General features: G+C 44.7%; 1 protein-coding gene across 3 annotated transcripts in view; it reads right to left on the bottom strand.

Annotated features, from left to right (window-relative positions):
• The window catches only part of LOC120809628 (uncharacterized), a 45,511-nt gene that overhangs the window by 14,629 nt on the left and 10,570 nt on the right, over positions 1–20,312 (bottom strand). For 2 of the 3 annotated variants that reach the window (XM_040163574.2, XM_078081941.1), the window contains exons 10-13: positions 17,477–17,583; positions 5,210–5,305; positions 4,049–4,239; positions 17–123 (exon numbers count right to left, since the gene is read on the bottom strand). In XM_040163574.2, the coding sequence (XP_040019508.1) occupies positions 17–123; positions 4,049–4,239; positions 5,210–5,305; positions 17,477–17,583 (501 nt within the window). Of the gene's footprint in view, positions 1–16; positions 124–545; positions 1,547–4,048; positions 4,240–5,209; positions 5,306–17,476; positions 17,584–20,312 lie in introns of all 3 variants that reach the window. The other variant, XR_013451058.1, reaches the window with a different exon arrangement.

Here is a 20,312-nt window from a genome sequence, read left to right as displayed (position 1 = left end):
TAACTTCTGTCTTCACCTGTCACTTCTTCCGGCTGCATCTGGCACAGCGACATCGTCGCCGCTCCCCTGCACCACTGGCTGCTGAGCAACGCCTCTCTGCTGGCTTCGCCTTCGTGATCTGGTCTGGAAGAGGAAACCAAGAGGAAGTCAGTGCTGACCAGCAGGGGGCGACTCTTCTGATTGTATAGAAGTGTATGAAAAAATTACAGTCAGTACATTGTAAACATGAGTTCATGGTCTCAATCTCTAGTTTAAAGTCTTCTTCATTAAATTATATTAATTAAGTAATTATGGCCAATTTAGAGTAAGATAGACCATAAAGCATTGTATGCTGGGTTGCATAATGATTGACATGTTGTTCAATACAGGTTCTCTATGCCACTCCCCATATTTAATGCCATCAGTTGCAAAAAAGCGAAGACTGGGACAGCCCTAAACCAAGATGCCGACGGCCAAATTGGCGAAGGCTTCAAAACAGGAGTCCACAAACCGATGGACGTCGTCTCAATGACCCACAGATAAATCTGACCATGAATCAGCCGAACCTTGGAGTGAAGAGGAATGTCTGGGGTTGCTCCTGAGCCACAGCCCCCACCCTCCTGGGTCTGTGTGGTTAACCAGTACCTACCAGGTGCTGCTGAAAGATTGTGTGTTAATGAGTTTTTGTATTTAGCCCCATTTGTGTGTGTGTGTGTGTGTGTGTGTGTGTGTGTGTGTGTAATTGTAATTGTCTAGGTTTTGCTGGCTTGAAACTGAATATAAATTCAAATACTGAAATCAGTCAAACATATTACTGATTGACCTCCACCAGCCAGCTACTGTGCTGGCAGACATTCAGAAGACATTCAGAAAAATCTTGCAATCAAATTGTGTGAAAGGTCAACTCAGCAAGACCAGAGGTAAGCTATGTTGTGTCTAAAGCGCGCAGTCTGGTTTGAGCAGAAGGATTTGGCATCAGAATGACGCTGACTAAACAGAGACTGTCCTTTGTTCCAGACTTCCAGACCGCTGCTAGATCATAGTGGGTCCAGATTTCTTTCAATGGCTAAAAGAAAAGCCTACTTACTGTCTAGTGAGGAGAGTCTGAGAGGAGTCTCCGGACAGTAGCCCACAGAGATCTACCTTACTCAGACACGCAGTTGGATTGTGTAAAATGCATATGCATATTATGAACCAACATTAAGAGCTTCCTTGTACTGGCACACAGTCCTGGGTCTCTCAAGGACAGAGAGAAAAGCTACAGGCAAAAGGTGTGGAGGACACAAGCGTGGGGTTAGTGGAGTATAATTAGCACGGTTATGGTGATTAATCATCATGCAGCTGTGCCAACCACATCAATCCCCAAATAAGGAGGTGAGCGCATGTCCCTGCTAAGCCCCCACGGCAAGGAAGCAATAGTATTTGGTGTATTGTAAAAAGACAAAGATCCTTCAGTGCAGACCTAGCAAGCTAAACAATAATAATTTGTTAGTGAAACAAACAGCTTTACCTGGGACTGCCCTCTGAAGATTTAGGCTATGGCTATAACAACTTCATAGGATGAAATCTGTAAGAGAAATATTTAATGTGCAGGGTTCTGAATCTAAAAATCTAAAAAATGAAAATAAATGAAAATTGACCCGTGGTTCAATAAAAATCTGTGATTGCTGATGAAAACCAGAGATGATGCACTAAGGCCTCCTTGTTTATAGGTTGGGGAAACACTGGTCACTCATGATCTTTTATTATTGGAACCCTCTAAATTTTCATCTAACCCAGGATTCAATTGGTGACGCACTGTCCAGAAACATAGAACAAGGTTCAGCGTTTGGACTCTTATTGTTTAGTTTAAATATTAACGATCAACGAAAAGAAACTGTCCCTGTCTGGATGCTGCAAAGATATTGTAGCGACCCTGTTCAGCAGTGTGTTCCGTACGGTGTCACGTCATTCCTCTCACGCTGGCCAATCAGGGGGAGTTGCGGTTCAGGCTAGACAGGGGGTGGCCAGTGATAGGGGGAGACGGTGGGAGGCGGGTGTTCCCGTGTTTTGGGGGGGCTAGTCAGGTTTGCTAGAAGAGTTCTATATTGTTGTTGTTGCTGTCTGCGAGTATCGAGGGAGTCTGTGGGTGTCTGTTATCTGCTGCTGGAGAAACAAATAAAGGATTCCTACCAGAACGTCCATTCACCTGCGTGTGCTGAATGACCCACTACACCCAGACGCTACAATATTTATGAACGCCATGATGCTTTCCCATATGTCGGCGGCTGGTGAAACAAGACCACTGGAATCCTTAAACAAACAAACTCTTAAAATTTGGACAAAAAGCTGTTACACGGCACAAGAGAAATACAAATTTGTGCATGGTCTATACCAGCGGTTCCCAAACTCAAGAATGCCGCGGCCCACTTTGAAATCTGAAAATCTTTCGCGGCCCACCCAAATGTTTGATCACAACTCTGATCAAAACATGATGATTAAATGACCTTAAGAATTTAACCAAAATCAAACATCCGCGAGCAAAAGTCAGTCTCCGCGAGGTATTTGCTCGCTTGCGAAACGTGAACTTCGTTGCTCCCGTTGTTCAATAAGTTCTATTAGATCATCCAAAAAATACAGGGACTGCACCATCCAATGTTGACGCACTGGATTTGGTCAATAATTTTTTTCTGTAAAAATCAGTGGAACACACTGAAGAGCTGTAGCTCTTTCAGCATTTTTAAAAATTGCTTAGAAGAAATCAATTAAACACTGCTCATGACTGATTAATTACAAAGATTTTGTTTTTTACTACTTACTTTTAATATGCTACTCTGTTGTGTGTTCTTTTCACCACTTATATGTTTGTTTTATGTTTTTCCCAAACAGTCCAAAGACATGCTCTGGGGATTAGGTTAATTAGGGACTCTGAATTTAGGCCCGTAGGTGTGTGAATATGAGCGTGAATGGTTGGTTAGTCTCTGTGTTTGGATTGGCTGGTGACCAGTCCAAGGTGTAACCCGTCTCCCGCGGCCCTTTATGTAGGATAAGCATTTTGAAGATGGATGGATGGATGAAATAAATTAATAAACAAACAAAGGACAGTTCAATATATAGGGAAATACAAGGATTCCCTTTCTTCCAGTTAACTCAGCTTGGCAAAGAAGACTAAGAAATAAAGCTAACTAAATATTAAGTGTAAAAACGAGTTGCAGTTAAATTAAATTATACTTGCCAGAATATTTGTGTCAATCTCAGGGTGACAGAGGAGCATCAGGAAAAGTATATTGTCTGGCACCAGGCTAGGCTAAGCGGTTGCTAACTGCAGCCTTGTACTGAATGTGTATGTTTGTGTACATGACAGTACTAATATTTCTCATCTAATTCTAGACATTTCTAGAAGAAATATGTATGTTTTCCAAAATGTCAAACTATTGTTTTAAGATAGTGAAAAAAAGACTCGACATCCTAAATGGTAAATGGACTTACTTGTATAGCGCTTTTCTAGTCTTCAGACCACTCAAAACGTTTTAACACTACATGTCATCATTCACACCCATTCATACACCGATGACAGGAGCAAACATACACAGTGACACCTGCCCATTCACACACTGTGGTCGCAGCTACAGGAGCAACGTTGGGTTAAGTGTCTTGCCCAAGGACACATCGACATGCGGGTTAGCCAGGCCCGGGATCAAACCGCCAACCCTCTGGTCGTCCCTAACAATTGTGCAAGATAAAGATCATGTTTCTTTTTTTCAATCAATGTTCTTAACTGTTTTTGAATCTCCTGGCTTTATGTTTGGATAAATGTGAAGCACATTGAATGGCCTTGTTGAAATGTGATATACAAAAGACCTTGCATTACCCATAGGATTGCTTAAATCCAACATCATCAGTCGTAACTTTCCTCTGGCGGATTGTAGTTGGACAGAAATAAAAGAAAAAAGTCACAATCCTTCCAAGAGAGGGTAATAGAAATCAGTTACTTTTGAAAACAACTAAACTGGTTTTATTTTTTTAAAAGCTATTGAGACAATGCTCAATGGTGGACGGGTCACATGCCCTGATTACCACGGAGCTCTACCTGACTTTGTGTGAGGGAAGAGCCGGTCCGACTCCGGAAGACTCGCGCAGGTGCAGGACTGCGCTGTCTGGTCCTGGCCTGTGTTTGAGCCCCCTGCCCCTCAGTCCTCTGTCTACCCCTCTGGTCGGCCAGGTAGCGCTGGGCCAGGCGCATCACGCGGGTCAGTACACTTTTAGCCCCGGAGACCGATTCTGTGGGTCAAAAAACCAAAGGGTAAAAAATCAAAGCGTTTCTTCTGCTGAGACAAGGCCTATAAAGTCGTCAATCTTATTATAATATGCATACCACCCCCTTGTGTCTGTGTGTGCGTGTGTTCTGGTCTGTGAACGTGTCGTTGTTGTACATAAATTAGTGTTATCAGTGGCTCACCATGTTTACTCAGGGGGCAGAATCGGCCTGCTTTGGCAGGCCGTGAACACAAAGACCAACTTACGCAACGTCTGTGTGCACTCAACAGCCGAGGCAGTACGTCATGTTTCACAACACAAGGAGAGAGAGGGATAGCAGAGTTTTAATGGGGGTTGCTTTTTCCATCTTACCAACACGACTAATCTGACTCCAACACTGATTTAGCATCAGTAAGATTGTCGCTAACTTCATTGTGGGAACTTCCCTTTCCAAAGTTTGGAATGAGGAATGTTTATTCGTACAGGGTCAATGAATCTAAATGGACTCTAGAAATAAAAAAGTCCCCTACCTGAGCAACCTAAAGATGGCAAAAAAGAGGTGCCGAGGTGACTGAGCAGAGGCTATACGGTACGTTTGGTGAGGGGTGATTAAGTGCGGAAGCAGAACTTGAAGCCTCGGGTTATCGTATTGTTTTAGGCTTTTCAGTCTTTCAGTTAGCCAATGACGAGCTACTCAGTTCAAATATTACAGAGACTCGTCTTAACGCACTGTTATGCAGGCTTGTACTCGTTACCTTGTTCTATTCAAAGCAGCTCTGCGTCATAACCGCTGTCCTGATTGTGATTCAGTACCATTGACTTCTCATTGCTCTGTGTTGGCTACAGCATACCGCAGTCGGGATAAGATATATGTCTTAAGATACATATACATGGGAGGTCTGAATGTGTTGCAGAGACTCAGGTTGTCCCAGTACACCGGAAAGGAACAAAACACAGGATCCACGTGCAGAGGCATAGCACGAAACAAACTCACCCTTTTCAGCGGTCTTTTCTCCTTCCTGTACGTTTTCATTTTCTTTACCTCCACTGGCTTGGGCTGAGGGTGTGACCTTCTGTTCCTGACACTGTCCTGAGAGAGAGAGAGAGAGAGAGAGCACCACATTTAAACACATCGGGTGACATTAGCTACCACCATTGCACGCTAAAATCCTCCATACTTTTTTAACGACAGGTTTAATGTGGTTAATGTAGATGCAAGGTTTTGACAACAAAAAAGACCACATGTAATCTTATTTCTGAGACAAAGTATTTGAAGTTACCGCAAAAACACATAACATCAGACCCAATGTAATTAACTACTACTAACTACTAAAAAGGGACCAATAATGAGATAATTGGAAATTCCTATTTAGTTATCGTTTGTGCTTTTCTTCTGTGCTATCAGGTTGGGTTCAAAGTTAACATGTAAGCTTCAACTACCTCATGATAGAATATGCTGGTTTCATTTATATTTTTTCAGCTAGTTTCCTGCGGTTTAGTGAAAAATTGGTTTTGTGCTTGGACTCCTAAAGTTGTCAGAAGTGGCTTTGTGTCTAGTTTGCACCTATTTAAGGACTTTTATTCGACAATGGCCAACACTCAGCTTTTATTTTACGCACTGCAGGAAAGCAGACTATCAGGAAGTTCTAATCAATTATGTACAGTTGACAGTTACTTAAGTAACAGTTCAATTAATTAACCAATGGAGAAAAAGTTTAGTTTTTTAAATTTAAGTCCACGTCCATTAGCGTTCAAATCAGATTAACGAGCAAGACTCAAGTCCCTGCACCGGAGACACAGCAGCGTCAATGTGTTGAATTCACTAGGCCGAGATGTCAGTCAGCATGCAGGTTTGTGTCCAGTGGGAGGCGGCTTCTAATTAGTTACGGCGCATATCGCTGTTGTAACACGAGCTTCTGCCAAACAGGAAGTGCCGCGTATAAAAGTGTGGCGTCTCCCGGGGCTAATGGAGGTCCTGAGTGGGGTTATCTATGATGTTAAAACAACGCCATTTCCCAGACGCACCTTCCCATGACCCTTTTCCTTCCTCCCTCCTCTCCGACTCGGCCTCATGTCCTCTCCCTCCTTCCCTCCCTCCCTCCCTCCATCCATCTGATCCATCTCAATCACTGTCAGACGCCAGCAACGGAGAGCTTCCCACAGCAAACTCCCGGAAGAAAACCTGGCGTGTCACAGCGTGTTTCCCGTTAGCCACCCACAGACCAACACATACCATAGAGAGGTACTGTAGGTACAACAGTGGGTTCTCTCCCCTGTTGACGTGTCTCTTCTGAATTCAAAACCTCTCTGAAGACGTGATCACATAAGACTTAACATTACAGTCATACATGTTTTTCCTGGAGCCAAAATAGTTGCACACAAACACCTTATGGATGCATAAACACTGGTGAGTTCACCCCTACAGTCTCTCTATGACTATGAAAAGGTCTGAATGACTATTTTCTCATTCTGTGTCTGAGTTTCATTTGATGCGGCCTATTTGACCTTCTTACCTGCCTTTTGGTTAAACAACGTTGAAGCGTAGTATTTTGGTGAGCATGGAAACTAAATCTCCTGTTTTGCTCTCATTTACCTTTACATTTTAGAGCTTACAGGCTTTAACTAACACGGTCGCCCTAACTTTGAACAGACAAAAGTTGTGTGCCCAAATGGATTCATCTTGGATGCCGTTTGGCCTTCATCTACCGGATAATAGCTTGTTGCAGATGTTGTTCCTTCACTGAAGTCAACTGCGGGTTTGAAAAGACAAATTTAAAATGTCTTTAGCGCTAGTAGTATAGGCCGGATAGCTAAAAATAACAAATGTGCGTTATGACAGCTTTAGTCCTTTGGATTTATAAAACAGAAAAGCAGGACTCAGCTGTAGACGGAAAATCAAAGAAGTCCAACAAAAGAAGAGTCTCAGCTGCTCACTTTATAAATTTGATGCCAAAATAAAGGTTAAGCCCCACACTATAATGATAGCTGACAACACACACACACACACACACACACACACACACACACACACACACACACACACACACACACACACACACACACTAATAAGAGGGCTAAAGACGTTGGCAAAGCTACCCTAAATCCATATCGGCAGGTGTAAATTCTTAGCAGAGTCCCAGGGTGTAGCATCCATTGCAACAAAAGTTATTTGTCTTTTCCCAGAGAATGCCACAATCTACCCGCAAATTACCACACAACGGTATATTTATCCCAACAAACAAATGGCAAATAAAGCCAATATCAGGGTTACTGCTTTTTAATTCTTCGGTTAAAAAAAAAAGATAAATCGAAAGATAGGCGTGGAAATAGAATTGCAGCCAAGCGGGGATACGAGTCTGCTCATCATCGGCAGTGATGCCGTGGTTGAACCTGCTCGCGGTGGTGAAGAAAGCACTAAGCTGGGGGGTGAAGCTCTCCATCCACCTGGTGACCATCACCTGCGTTGTGGCACGGGGCAGTTTATGGGACAAGGAGCTCGGAGTGAAGCCGCTGCTCCTTTCTCATCTTAAAGGGCCACCTCAGGTGGTTTGTGCCTCTGATCCGGAACCCCCCCAGGACGGACGTGTCTGGAGGTTATCGGGCACGTCCAACAGGTAAGTTCATCTATCTTGTCTGGACTGGGAGCACCTCAGGGCCCCCAAGGAAGAGCTGGAAAACATTGATTGGGAGAGGAACTTCTTAAATACAGTTTAAAGCCTGCTGCCCCCGCAACCATGATCCAGGATAAGTAGAAAAGACTATAGATGGATGGAAGTGAAATGTGAGCTGCTGGAATAGACACATATGTAATCCCGGTTCTATAATATCTGGGAGACTAATGGTGGTTTATTAATCAATTATCTTGGGATTATTGGAGATCAAAGGGATCCAGTGGGTTTCTGTTAATTAAGGGGGCTGGTTCAGGCTGAGTGTTACGATTCTCTTTCAGCAACCCAACTTTTATTGTTATACAAATTGAAGTGAAAAGCATTGTTGCAAAGGGGGCCCCATAAGCACCGTGTACAAAATGCGCTCTAAATATTTTACCAAGTCCTATATATTGTAGAGAGGGCAAGGGTCACATTTGTGTTATCTAGTCAAAGTGATCATTTCAGCCGCGCAAACCTGTGTACAGTATGCTCACAGGCTGGCACGCAGATATATGAAAACAGATGGTATGGCACGAATAGTGACGAGGTCATTTAAGCTATTAAATTAAAGCATACTGTCCAAATCACACCTCCACAACAACAGAGAACGTCAGTGTAGGTGAGCTCAGCGCCGGGGTTTTCTCTATGACTCAGGGGTATAATGACAAGGTAGGAATGACAGTGTGTGTTTTTCTCCACCACACTCTCTCTCTCCATCTTTCTCTCTCGCTCCCTCAAAGTCAGTTTCAGATGACAGAGCGCGCTGCTGATTCCTCAGTTTCCTGGAATTAACGCTGACAACACGGAGCCTTTTGAAGGTTGTTTTGTGCCGTCCTCTGGGAGTCAGAGGGGCGAGCGCACCTGTGGCTACGATTGAATTAGTACGACACCGGGCACAGAACACCCCGTGGCATAGGAGGTCCCAGACGCTAGAGTGATACAAAAGCTTTGATGTGCTGATCATTGATGGGGGGTAGAGGGGGTGGGGGTAGACCGAGACAGCGCTAAGTTGAAACCTAGTATCATTACATTACATGTCATTTAGCTGACAACAGTTGTTGATAGTTGTAAATGTATTAATAGTAGTATTGGTAGACCAATAAAAGTAGAATAACTACTAGTAACAACAAGTAATAGATGTATTAGTAGCAATAGAAGTAGTAGTATTTGCTGTTGTGAAAGAAGTAGTAATAGCAGCTATTAGAAGTCAAAGCACTAGTTTTAGTACAAGTATCATTAGTGGTAAAGGTATTAGTTTCAGCAGTAACAGCAAGGGACAAAAAGACCCCAAAAAATATATTTTTTTGTTATTATTTCCAAGCACGGCCGTTCCACACTGATATGAATATGTCACAAATATGACTGCGTGCCGTGTCACTCACTGCATCGGGGCAGAGAGCACCAGAGTAACTTACACCCCCCTAGGGAAAACACTGCATGCATAACGCTGATATATTACAAAAATAAGGCTGCAGGTTATCGCTAACCGGCGGGAATAATCTTTTGCCCGCTCCTTATCACAGAACAATGTTGGCTGGTGAGGTTCTTGTTATTCCAGTCGACTGGACATGACTGTCCCCTCCAGGCCCCGGTCACTCACACAACACAAAGGGTTGTTTAACCTCCACTACTGGGTACAGTCTGCAAAAATGATAAAGGGCAGAGGAGAAACACACGGAGAGGGCATCCCAACAAAAACAAAAAAGCGAAACGTGATTGAGAGACACAAGAGAGGGAAGGAAAATGACGAGTAAGAGAGCGGTTATCCGCCAGATGTTTTGTGTAGATAAGTGGCTCTTTAATGCGTCCGATTGAGATCAGTTGGCACATTGACCTTGTTGTGGTGTAGAGCAGCGGTTCTCAAACTTTTTAGCCCACGCACCCCCTTCTGCATCGCGACCTCGTTCATGCAGCGCCAAACCCTGTCAATTAAAAAAAAAAGAAAGAAAAGAAACAGACCCTATTCATAGCTGCAATAAATAATAAAAATTTCATTGGTCCAATTTTATAAGAGAAACAGTTTGCTATCTAATATTTAGATGGTTGTTGAATTTTGCAGGGGGCAACTGCAACATATAGGGCATATGCAAAGGCTCAGATTGCATCACATTTAATTTACAATTAACCATACATAGCGGTTACATTAATTACTTGATTGAGCACTCAGGCTGCAGAGAGAGAGAGAGAACGTTAGCCAGTCATCCTAGGTGACTCCCCCGTCACCACTGTGGATTCCTTCCGTTTCCTGGGCTCCATCATCACCCATGACCTCTGAACATCAGCTCCATCACCAATAAGGCTCAGCAGAGGTTGTTCTTCCTGAGGCAGCTGTAGAAATTCAATTCCAGTCCCATTTTTGTAATTGTCAAACAAGTTTTTCCCACCTATGGGAAAAACAGCACTACGCAAATGTCCTCTGGTGCAGCTCTGATAACAATAGTCAGTGAATGCGTCCGCGTGTTAGAGAGAGAGAGAGAGAGAGAGAGCGAGGTAACTTCTTAATTGCGTTACATCATCACCCTAAACTTTCTCACAACCCCATCAGTCTTAATATATTGTGTTGGTTATGAATGTTTTTAAATATGTCGATTTTCCCATTTTGTGGTGCTGTTTTTAAGGCAGATATTTAGGCCTTTAAGTGCGATATTTTCTCTCCTGGAAAGGAGATATTTCAATTCGACGGGACAATCCTGGTAAAATAAAGGTAAAACATAAATAAATGTAAAGGAGAGAGTAAAGAGGGTGGTGATGGAGGAGGCATAAAGGACAGGGTTAAGGTTGGCGCATGCTTTCTGCGTTTGCGTCGTTGCGACGACGCACTCATTTTCAATTCATGGTTCTAAAAGTCTTTCTAAAAGTGGTTCTAAAACAACAGGTGAAGTAACGTGTTTTTGTTGATGACGACAGAGAGACACGTTTTTGTGTGTGGAAGTCGTTTGTTTGTTTATTTATTCATCATAGACTTTATTGCCCCGTGCATCGCCACTGCTGCTTTTCATCGGGGACACATTTATCCCGTATGACGGTATTGTGCTATGAAAACGGAAATGTCAGACTCCGTAAAGGACGTAGTTAGCAGACCAATCACAGCCTTGTGCGCTGCGGGAGGCTTGCGTCGAAAGCGACGCAAGCCTAGAAAAATGGGTCGACGCACGCAAGGAGGTGTGAAAAGGCACGCAAGGCACATGCAAGGGGGTCTTGCGTCTGCGTCGCTCTGAAAACGCAGAAGCATAAACTAGGCTTTAGATAACCACTGACCTGATGCAGGAGGCATAAAGGAAGGGATTAGATCACCACTGACCTGTGAGTTTTGACCCCCACCACACCCATCTCTTAATACGCCTTTAAGGCCTACCACAAGGTTAGAGTTCACTCCCAGGGGGAGACGGTCCCGTCGGCACTCGGGAGGCTGGGGTACGCCAAGTCGGCCAATGAGCAAGGATTGTAACTAAACAAAAAAACAAAAACAAAACAAAAACTATTTTTGGGGTCAAAAAGTTCAGGGGATGAAAGGAGGAAAATAGATTGAGAATGGGAGGACAGGAAAGGACCCCCGCCCCCCAAAAGAAGCCAGACCCCGACTCTCAGACCTGTAATTACAGCTGCCTACGCGAGAATGATGAAACATCTCAACAAAGTGCGGGGCCTCTAATTTAAACGCCACATGTTTAGCACTGAGCCGAGTCATGTTACGGCTAAACGCAGCTAAATGATGCTGAGCTGTCATCAGCCGACTCCGACCCGACTTGAGCTTGCTTTGCATTCACGTTTTCAATATTTTCATCCTCCTTTAAATTACATTATTTCCATCTATTTCCATCAATTTGCATGACATAATGTCTCTCCTCCCTTCTTTCAATCTCACAACATTGAACTAAATACCCCTTTTCCCCTCAGTCATGCATGCTTAATCATTTTTTTCTATTATTTCTGCACTTTTTTAGATTATATTTGTCCTGTTTGGCAAGAAGAGGACGCCCCAAATGTGAGAGCAGGCAAATCATAACTTATGATAGTTAAGAATCTATGAAGCTTTCATTAAATGGATGAATGTAATTTATTCAAATCCAGAGCATCAGTGATAACAAATGATATAATTTCGGCTCAATTCAATCTAATGAGAGGAACCAAACAAGGAGACCCTCTGAGTCCGTTACTCTTCACAAGATTCTTGGAACCTCTGTCTATCGCAATCAGGGCAGAAACAGACATTAGAGGGGTATCACAAGGAGAAGTGGAACACAAAATGTTTATGTACGCAGATGACATTTTATTGCTGATCAGGGACCCTCTCACATGAATTCCTAAGGTTCTTTCTACAATCAATGTCTTCCGTGAATCGATCTGTGCTCCGCAAATCGGCATTCCGGACGACATATATCGATTACAAATCGATTGAAATGGTACATAATCGATTGTATCGATACTTGAAAACTGCACATTGGATTAAAGTACAAAACCGGTATGGATGTGTGTTTGTTTTTAAGCACTTTAGACACGTTAAACATTACTCGATTCAGTCTGCCTGTCTGTGACGTCATCAGTACGCAGCGGCAGCCGCGCGAAACTCGGAACAACAACAAAACACAGCGTGGAGGAGACGACTGCGAGCAAGACATTTACAAACCAACTTATCGATCCAGCGTGTGGAAATATTTTGGCTTTTGCAAACACGGAGGTGTTCTAAATAAGTCGGTCGCTGTTTGTAGAATATGTAGAAGACAAATAAAAGACACGGAAACACAACGAATCTTTCCGGCCATCTACTAAGGCGCCGTGGGATTAAACAACGCCGACAGTCAGGCACCTCTAGCAGCGTTACCGCTGCAGCAGCAGGTAACTCCAGCTCTGCAGACTCCTCAGGCCTCGCCAGCACGAAACTCAGCATCACAGTAACAATTGCCAAGTTTATCTGTAAAGACATGCGACCCTACAATGTGGTTGAAAATCCGGGGTTCTGTAAATTGATCCAAACATTGTGTAATTATTGTGTAATGTTTACATTGAAAATGTATGCACTTGATTCAAATAAAAGGTTAATACATTTGCCATTAATTGTTGTTTGCTTGTTTATAATATCCATAATTAATTTAAACCGGATTTCCTTAAAAGAAACAACAGGGATCTCGGAAACTTTGCCTGCACTGTCCAGTAAAGTTAGTGAATCGATTTCAAGTCACTGAATCGAATCGTTCTAATTTAACCCAGATCGGTTGACAAGCCTCGGAGACGTTGGCCCACTACCAGCAACCTGCTAGTCAACTTGAAGTTGAACAAAAGAACTTCTGCAACATGCAATATCTAGGCCACTGCCAGTTGGATAGCACATAAACAAGCGTAACATGTTAACCCCCACCACCCCTTTATGTTCCATGGGAGTTAAAAGAGAGGTTATTGAGCACCAGGACCCCTCGGTTCTACAGGGAGCCTAGCCAAGTGACTCCACCTTCTACAGGAAACCCTATAGAAAGAGAGGTTTCCTAAAGCTTCAGGATGTAGCAAAGGTGCCACCACCAACAAAAGGTGTCTAATTAGGGCTGCAGGTTAGCCTAGGGCTGATCAAGCAGGTGGCATTCCACTTCCACCATGAAGAAAGAAGGAGCTCCGTATGTGTGTGTGTGTGTGTGTGTGTGTGTGTGTGTGTGTGTGTGTGTGTGTGTGTGTGTGTGTGTGTGTGTGTGTGTGTGTGTGTGTGTGTGTGTGTGTGTGTGTGTGTGTGTGTGTGTGTGTGTGTGTGTAGGGGGGGGAGGGGATTAGGACAAAACTTTATAAAGACCAAAGCTTACTAGAAAGCAGGTCCAGCTGAGGGGTCATAGGTAGGCTAATTGCCCACAGCTAAGAGGCTTTATACAGGTTAGAGGGGTGACATTCTTGTGGGAGTAACAGATGAAGCCCAGATCCAACAATCCAGATCCGACCTCGGACCTCAAGACCCTAACAAAGATGGCCCAGATATTTTAAAGTGCTTTCGGTTGACCGCAAGCCTGTGCTGTAGTTACACAACACACCATTTCTACCAGTTGTAACATTTTGACGTTCTATCCAGAATCATTTCCTTCTGAAAATCCCTTTTTATTGAGGGTTCTTTGTAAGCTTCAGTTAGCGTTACAACAAGAGGATGTGTGGTGGTGAGCTTATTCAATATAAAGCTTCACAAATACTATACCAAGTAGAATATGAGATGAGGGAGATTGCAAAGGAAGTGTACGTCTGACAAGAAAATGAGCAAAACATTATTACTGAACTGGTTGTTACCGAGGTCAGTAATCAGGAAGACGCCGGCAGAGACCACGCAGAATCAGTGTTTCTCACACATAGACTAATTTGTGGCGGTGTGCCACAGATTCAACACCGACAGAAGTTGCAGACTTTGCGCATGTAGGCTGTAAAAACAAGTAGTATAGGGTGTGAAATGTGTATTACATGTGGGAAATACTGAGAATCAAGTGCCGGTGACAAAGCTAACGTAGCTAGCTCATGGAAGATTTTACACAAGACAAGATAAGAACACCTGAATATTTCTCAGGATTTATCCTGCTTTTGTACATTGTCCTCCACAACTTTGTGCACCTCGACCGGCAAACAGGCGTTTGCGAAGATCTCCCTCTGTGAATCCAACCCGCTTCGACGACCTGCCAATGACGGCTTGCATAAGCGGTCATATTTACGCATTTCTTCCGACAAGAGTTCTTAAATCTGATCCGTTCTCTCGTAAACATTCTTTGTTTTAATAATGCCGGTATCGGGCTATGAAAGCGGAAATGTGAGACTCCGTAAAGGATGTAGTTAGCGGACCAATCGCAGCCTGGTGCGCTGCGGGAGGCTTGCCTAGGAAGGAAGCCTAGAAAAATGGCTCGACACACGCAAGGACGCACGGAGGTGTGAAAAGGCACGCAAGGGACATGCAAGGGACACGCAAGGGGGTCTTGTGGCTGCGTCGCTCTGAAAACGCAGAAGCATAAACTAGGCTTTAGACTAGGGGGACCAGGTCATTCTACCGCAGTGCCGGTAGATCACCTGAAAAAAAAACGCCAGGTCACCACGCATGCGCGATCGCTTCTGACAGACGAGAGGCTCGTTGTGTTTTTTTTATATTAATTCGTTTTGCGCTCCCGGTATGCAGCGCTGTTGTTCCGTTTGGTTACCGCTTATTATTATTATTCGGACGAACTGCCCGAGGGGGAGAGTAGATCGCCATGAGTTGGAGTGTTTGTGTGTGTCCGTGACAACGTTGTTCCAACCCTTAGGGAGCAAACACTAGTTGTAGGTCCTAAACTCAACGGCATGACCTCTGGAACACCTTCCATCTTCTCCGTACGTGTGTCTATGTTGCCGCCCCAGCTGTGCACACCTGGCCAATTCCTTTTGACCTTCTTTTGGTATCCAAATGCATTAACAAAGTTATAAAGCATATAAAAAAAAGGTCAAATGAAGCATGCCAGGTAAGGAAGCAGCACTCGCGGTTTTAGGGGCACCGCGTAAAATGTTTGTGCTGAGTCCCTGCACTGAGGCCTGAGAAGCAGACGAACAGGAAGAACACGGCTCAGGGCCCGTCAGGGCCCGCTGAGGAGATCGGGACACTGGCATCTGCTGCTACAACCGAAGAGAGCCATCGGGTCGGGGGGGGGGGGCATCGAGCTGCTCTCAGAGCTCCACGGGCTGCTGACTAAGAGTAAGTCAACTTTGTGCTTAATAGCTGACTCAGCCTACAGTTTTACGGGGGGGGGGGGCTGCAAGCCCCCAGTGGTTATTTCATGTATTAGTCATTACTCAATCAGATCATTTTCACAGGAGACATGTCAGTGATTCGCCATTGGCCAAATAGGAAGAGCTTTGCTAATACAAATGATGGCTCTGCTGTTCTATTGAAAGCAGGTGTAGAGAAATCGCCTGTTCTTTTATTTAAAAAACCCGGCATCTACACTACCCACTGTCACGGTGTGGTTCACTTCCTGTTGTATTCACTAGTTTTCTGCCACTCGTGTCCCCGGGTAACTTCACTTCCTGCCTTGTCCCGTCATCCCCTGTGATCGTCTAATAGTTTCCCCCTATGTCCAATCACCTGCACCTCCCTTGTGTATTTAAGCAGTGTGTCTCTTGTGTCGCTTGTCGCGTCATTGTCTTTCGCCACGCATGTCCTTGTCTCTCGTCGTTCACAGTTCCTGTCTCCCGTTTTGCCCCTTGGCCTTTGCTTTAACCTTTTTGACAATTAAAGTCCCTTTTGTTTCTGAACTCTGCATCTGAGTCCTACCTCCCCCGCAACCCCTGACACCCACAATGCTGCTTTACAGCCAAAAGCTTAGTGAGAGATTCTGGTTGTGTTTAATGCTAGTAGCAGCTTCTTAGGAGATTTTTATTTTCAAACTTGTTTAAGGTCACCTCTAAGAAGATGCAATAGTGCCTCCCAACGCCTGTATAACAGACTTAAGTGGGACAATGAGATGGCACACTCGCATTTTATCATTGCACACCTGGGCTTTTAAATAGTGACACATGAAATTGCCTTTTATGGAAAAGATCTTTGGAAAATGTATTCTTCCGATATTTCAAATGATCTAATAATGTAATTTAAACACAAATATATGTAGCTTGGATTTAAAAAGTGAAAGGGATTGGATCCTTTTGCCCGAGAAAACATTTAATGATGTTTTTTTTCCGATAGGCAGGCAGGCAGCAAATGAATCAGCTTGTTTCCCCCATGCTGCCTTGAGGCTAAACAGTCTGACAGGCCAGAAAATAAGGATGACTCATCCTGACTCACCACACTAGTCCACCCCCCCCTCTCAAATGTTCGACCGCGCACACGCACATATGCACAAGCACCTTGCCCCTCTTGTGTGACAAACAACCCTGCAGCCACTAACCTGTGACTCATCCTGGTTGTTGCCCTTCTAAATCTGTTGAGTTGCACGAACACAAGTATTTGCGCACACATTGCATTCCAATCTTTTGTGAAGATGAGACTGCAGCGGTGAGCCAGATGTTCAGGAGCGGATATGTGAACGGCCTAAAAAAGATAAAAAGGCTGCTTTGATCCGCCAAAGTTATAGTAGGTGCGCTCATGCGCCACGCGCACACACACACACACGCACGCACGCACGTTCTCAAGCAGAAGCTAACAATGCAGAGGGACCCTGGGGAGCACTCTGCAAACAGCCACTCAAACTCTGCAAACTCATCCAGTCTCACATCACTTAACCCTCGCACACGCTGATCCTGTTACACAGACACACACTCGCGCTGCGGCGTCAATGTGCACAAGGATTGGCGGACCCTGGGGAAAGCATCTCCATCTTGTTCGTGAGAGCGCTGGAACAAAAGGAGGACTGTGTTTCCCACAGAATTAGGTTCTCTTAGCGCTGGAAGCTAAAAGGGTAGATGTAAAAAGAACTGGACGTTTTGAAGCGGATGGTTGGAGGTTCAACTCCTAACAAGCCACCAATTAGCACAAACCGGGAAGTGGACACTTTGAGTTCGTTTTATGGTGGCTTAACAACAGTAGGGGACTGTAAAAAACTTCTGCTTCACCCTGCGCCGCCGACCTGAAGCTCATGTAAGAGGCTGCTGTGTGTGTGAGTGTCTGAGTATTTCAGCGTGAGTGTGCGTGGTACCTGGTCCATGGTGGCTCTCGTCCAACACCAGACCGCTCATGCATTTGAGCTCCCAGTCCTGGACCTCGGTATTCCACAGGGCGGGGATGAAGACGGCGTACTTGGATCTGCGGGAGGAGGGAGATGAGACCGAATCACTTCACGTCCTCTCACCCCTGCTTCTGTATTAATCAAAGTGTGGACATTCAGGTGCATAGAACGCTGCATTCATGTGAGAGGGGCAAGAAAGGGAAAGAGATAGAGGCAGACAGAGGGTGTGAGGGGGGTGATCCAGATAGATCACCTTGTTCATCGCTCCATACGGGGATATGATCACAAATGGCTATAGAAGGATCGACGGCAGTGGAAAAAAATCCAAATAAAAAATGAGCAAGGGAGCGAAGGTAAGCGTGTGTGCGAGTTTCCTGTCAGCTCATTTAAATAAAAGATCTCAGCGAGGACTTTTAAAGAAGATGGTGGTTGTTAAAAGAAGACGCCTTTATCATGGCATGGTACAGATTTTCAGAAGTTGTGATGTTTGTTGCATTGACTTACACTGATGATGGCTCACACATGATCAACGACGTCTTTACAACTAAAAGATGCTACATTTGAAAAGTCTGATCCTAGTGCCGCGACACACCTCTCACAGTTCTTAACAGGAAGACGAGTCGATGGCCATCAATGTACACAACGTGCATTCTCTGCACCAGGAGTAAAAAGTTTACTGGGGTAAAATATTGTATTGCATTAATCTCTGCCACAATAATCACATAGATTAACCCGTTAACTTTGACAGCACACAAGTTGATGTAAACGTGTGTGTCTTTACAAGTACATTACACGGTTCTGTCCATCTCAAACAGATTTCCTTCATTGGATCGCAGAGGGCGAAACACAGACTAAATCTGAAATGCGTATCGTGTCAAGAGAAGAGAGACCACAGGCGAGAACCCCGCTGAGTGTTCCTCATCCTACATGCATTTGAGAATGTTTGAAAGAGAAGGAAAAAAAATAGGCTGAAGCAGAGCCATGTCAGTGTGACATAAACAAACAATGTGTGGCCCCCTCTAGCTGAATGAGCGTGTCAGTGTGTCAATGAGGACAAGTGAAAGGAGCCATGTAGCAGGAGGGAGAGGGGGCCCAGAGGAGTAAATGAGAGAATAGGGAGGCAAGGGTGGCATGAGAATTCACTGCTGAGAGAGGGGAGGGGTGGGGGGGAGTAAACAATGGAGAAAGGGGTTGGACTGGTGGAGGGTAGATAGAAGACACTATGTGTATAGGAAGTGCGTAGGTCGAGGGGGTTGTCGGAGGTTCTGTTGAGAACTCGTCATTAACAAGTAGCAGTGTTCTAATTGACGACATTTTCCACAGAAGTCAAGCAATACTGGTTAGGAATAGACGTTAGGAGTTTGTTTTTTGGACTATTCGAATCCAGCCTTCTATACAATCTGAGTTTTTGCAACCAAGTCGCCCGCCTGGATATAAGAAAGAATGCAGGTTTAAGGCCCTTAATCATTGGGGTTAGGGTAAGGGTCAACTAACCCTATCCCCGGGAGTTTGTCGCATGGTGTAAAGCAAAATGTTAGAGCGACCCACATTGGCATCTTTACACACACATCCACCCACCCACCCACCCACGCACGCACGCACGCACGCACGTGATTAGCCCCATTAAAACAGAATAGTCTATAAAGGATGGCTGACAACTTTAATTTTAGAGGTTGAAGATTTCACCCTTCCTTACTTACTTACTTCTATGTCTCTCCCCCTCCCTCTTTGTAAATCCTCTTCTCCCTCTCTCTTACATAACATTCCTCCCCCTTCCTCCTCCCTCCTTTAACAGTATCTTCCCAGTATAAGGGGATCCTGCCTCTGGGGGACGGTCGGACCACTTAGTGTTAAGTTTCTGACCGGGCTCTGGTACGGGTGCCAAGCGGGCAACAAGGACTCCTCAATGCGATTGCAGGCTGCCCGCTCAACGCCAAACTCACGTAATGGGACTGTGAGTGCTGCCCTTGGTGCGTGCACACACAAACAGAGGTAGGGGGTCTCCTGCACAGATCGCTTTGTTTCCTTGAAGCGCATAGAGCATTGATCGTCGTGGTGACCGGTCCGGGCTATTATTGGTTACAGAGCAAGCTATTAAATAGAAAAATAAAGCATGGAAGGAAAACCTAAGTGGTTGGTTTAACGGTTGTTTAGCCATTCCACGCGATTATCCCCCAGATTTGCCCTTTATAATCCACTTTGCAAGTCGTTGGTGAGTACCCAGCACGTACCTACACCCCCACCCCCCCTACCCGGCTCATAATAAAGTGCTTTATCACTGCCCGTGAAACTTCTACATTCATGGAAACAACTTGGCTGCACAGCCTCAACTTCTGCTGTGCACACAGCCCTGTCCTAAAGTACACAGAGGTCCAAACGGTTGAAACCTTTTCTAAAATGGAGTTCAAGGGAGCTTATCTATAAAAACAAACATTATAAACTGGATAACTGTGCACCAGTCTCTCTCTCATTCTCTCTCACACACACACACACACACACACACACACACACACACACACACACACACACACACACACACACACACACACACACACACACACACACACACACACACACACACACACACACACACAAACCTAGTGACCCTGCCGAGTTGCCGTAGCTACAGCCCCATGTCAACAAAACACGTTGCCGACGGGTTTTCCGTATTCAGCGCTCCGTATTCAGCGCCGTGAGGACAGAGGCGTCCCGCTGAAAGCAACGTGCGCCACCATTGAGCAAACTAATTTAGCATAAAGGGTGCTTAATGCAAAACATGCAACAAAGACAGAAACAGCAAAAAACT

Source organism: Gasterosteus aculeatus, chromosome X (assembly GCF_964276395.1).
Source record: "Gasterosteus aculeatus chromosome X, fGasAcu3.hap1.1, whole genome shotgun sequence".
In the NCBI taxonomy this organism is placed as follows: Eukaryota; Metazoa; Chordata; class Actinopteri; order Perciformes; family Gasterosteidae; genus Gasterosteus; species Gasterosteus aculeatus.
This window is presented reverse-complemented; position numbering and strand designations above follow the sequence as displayed.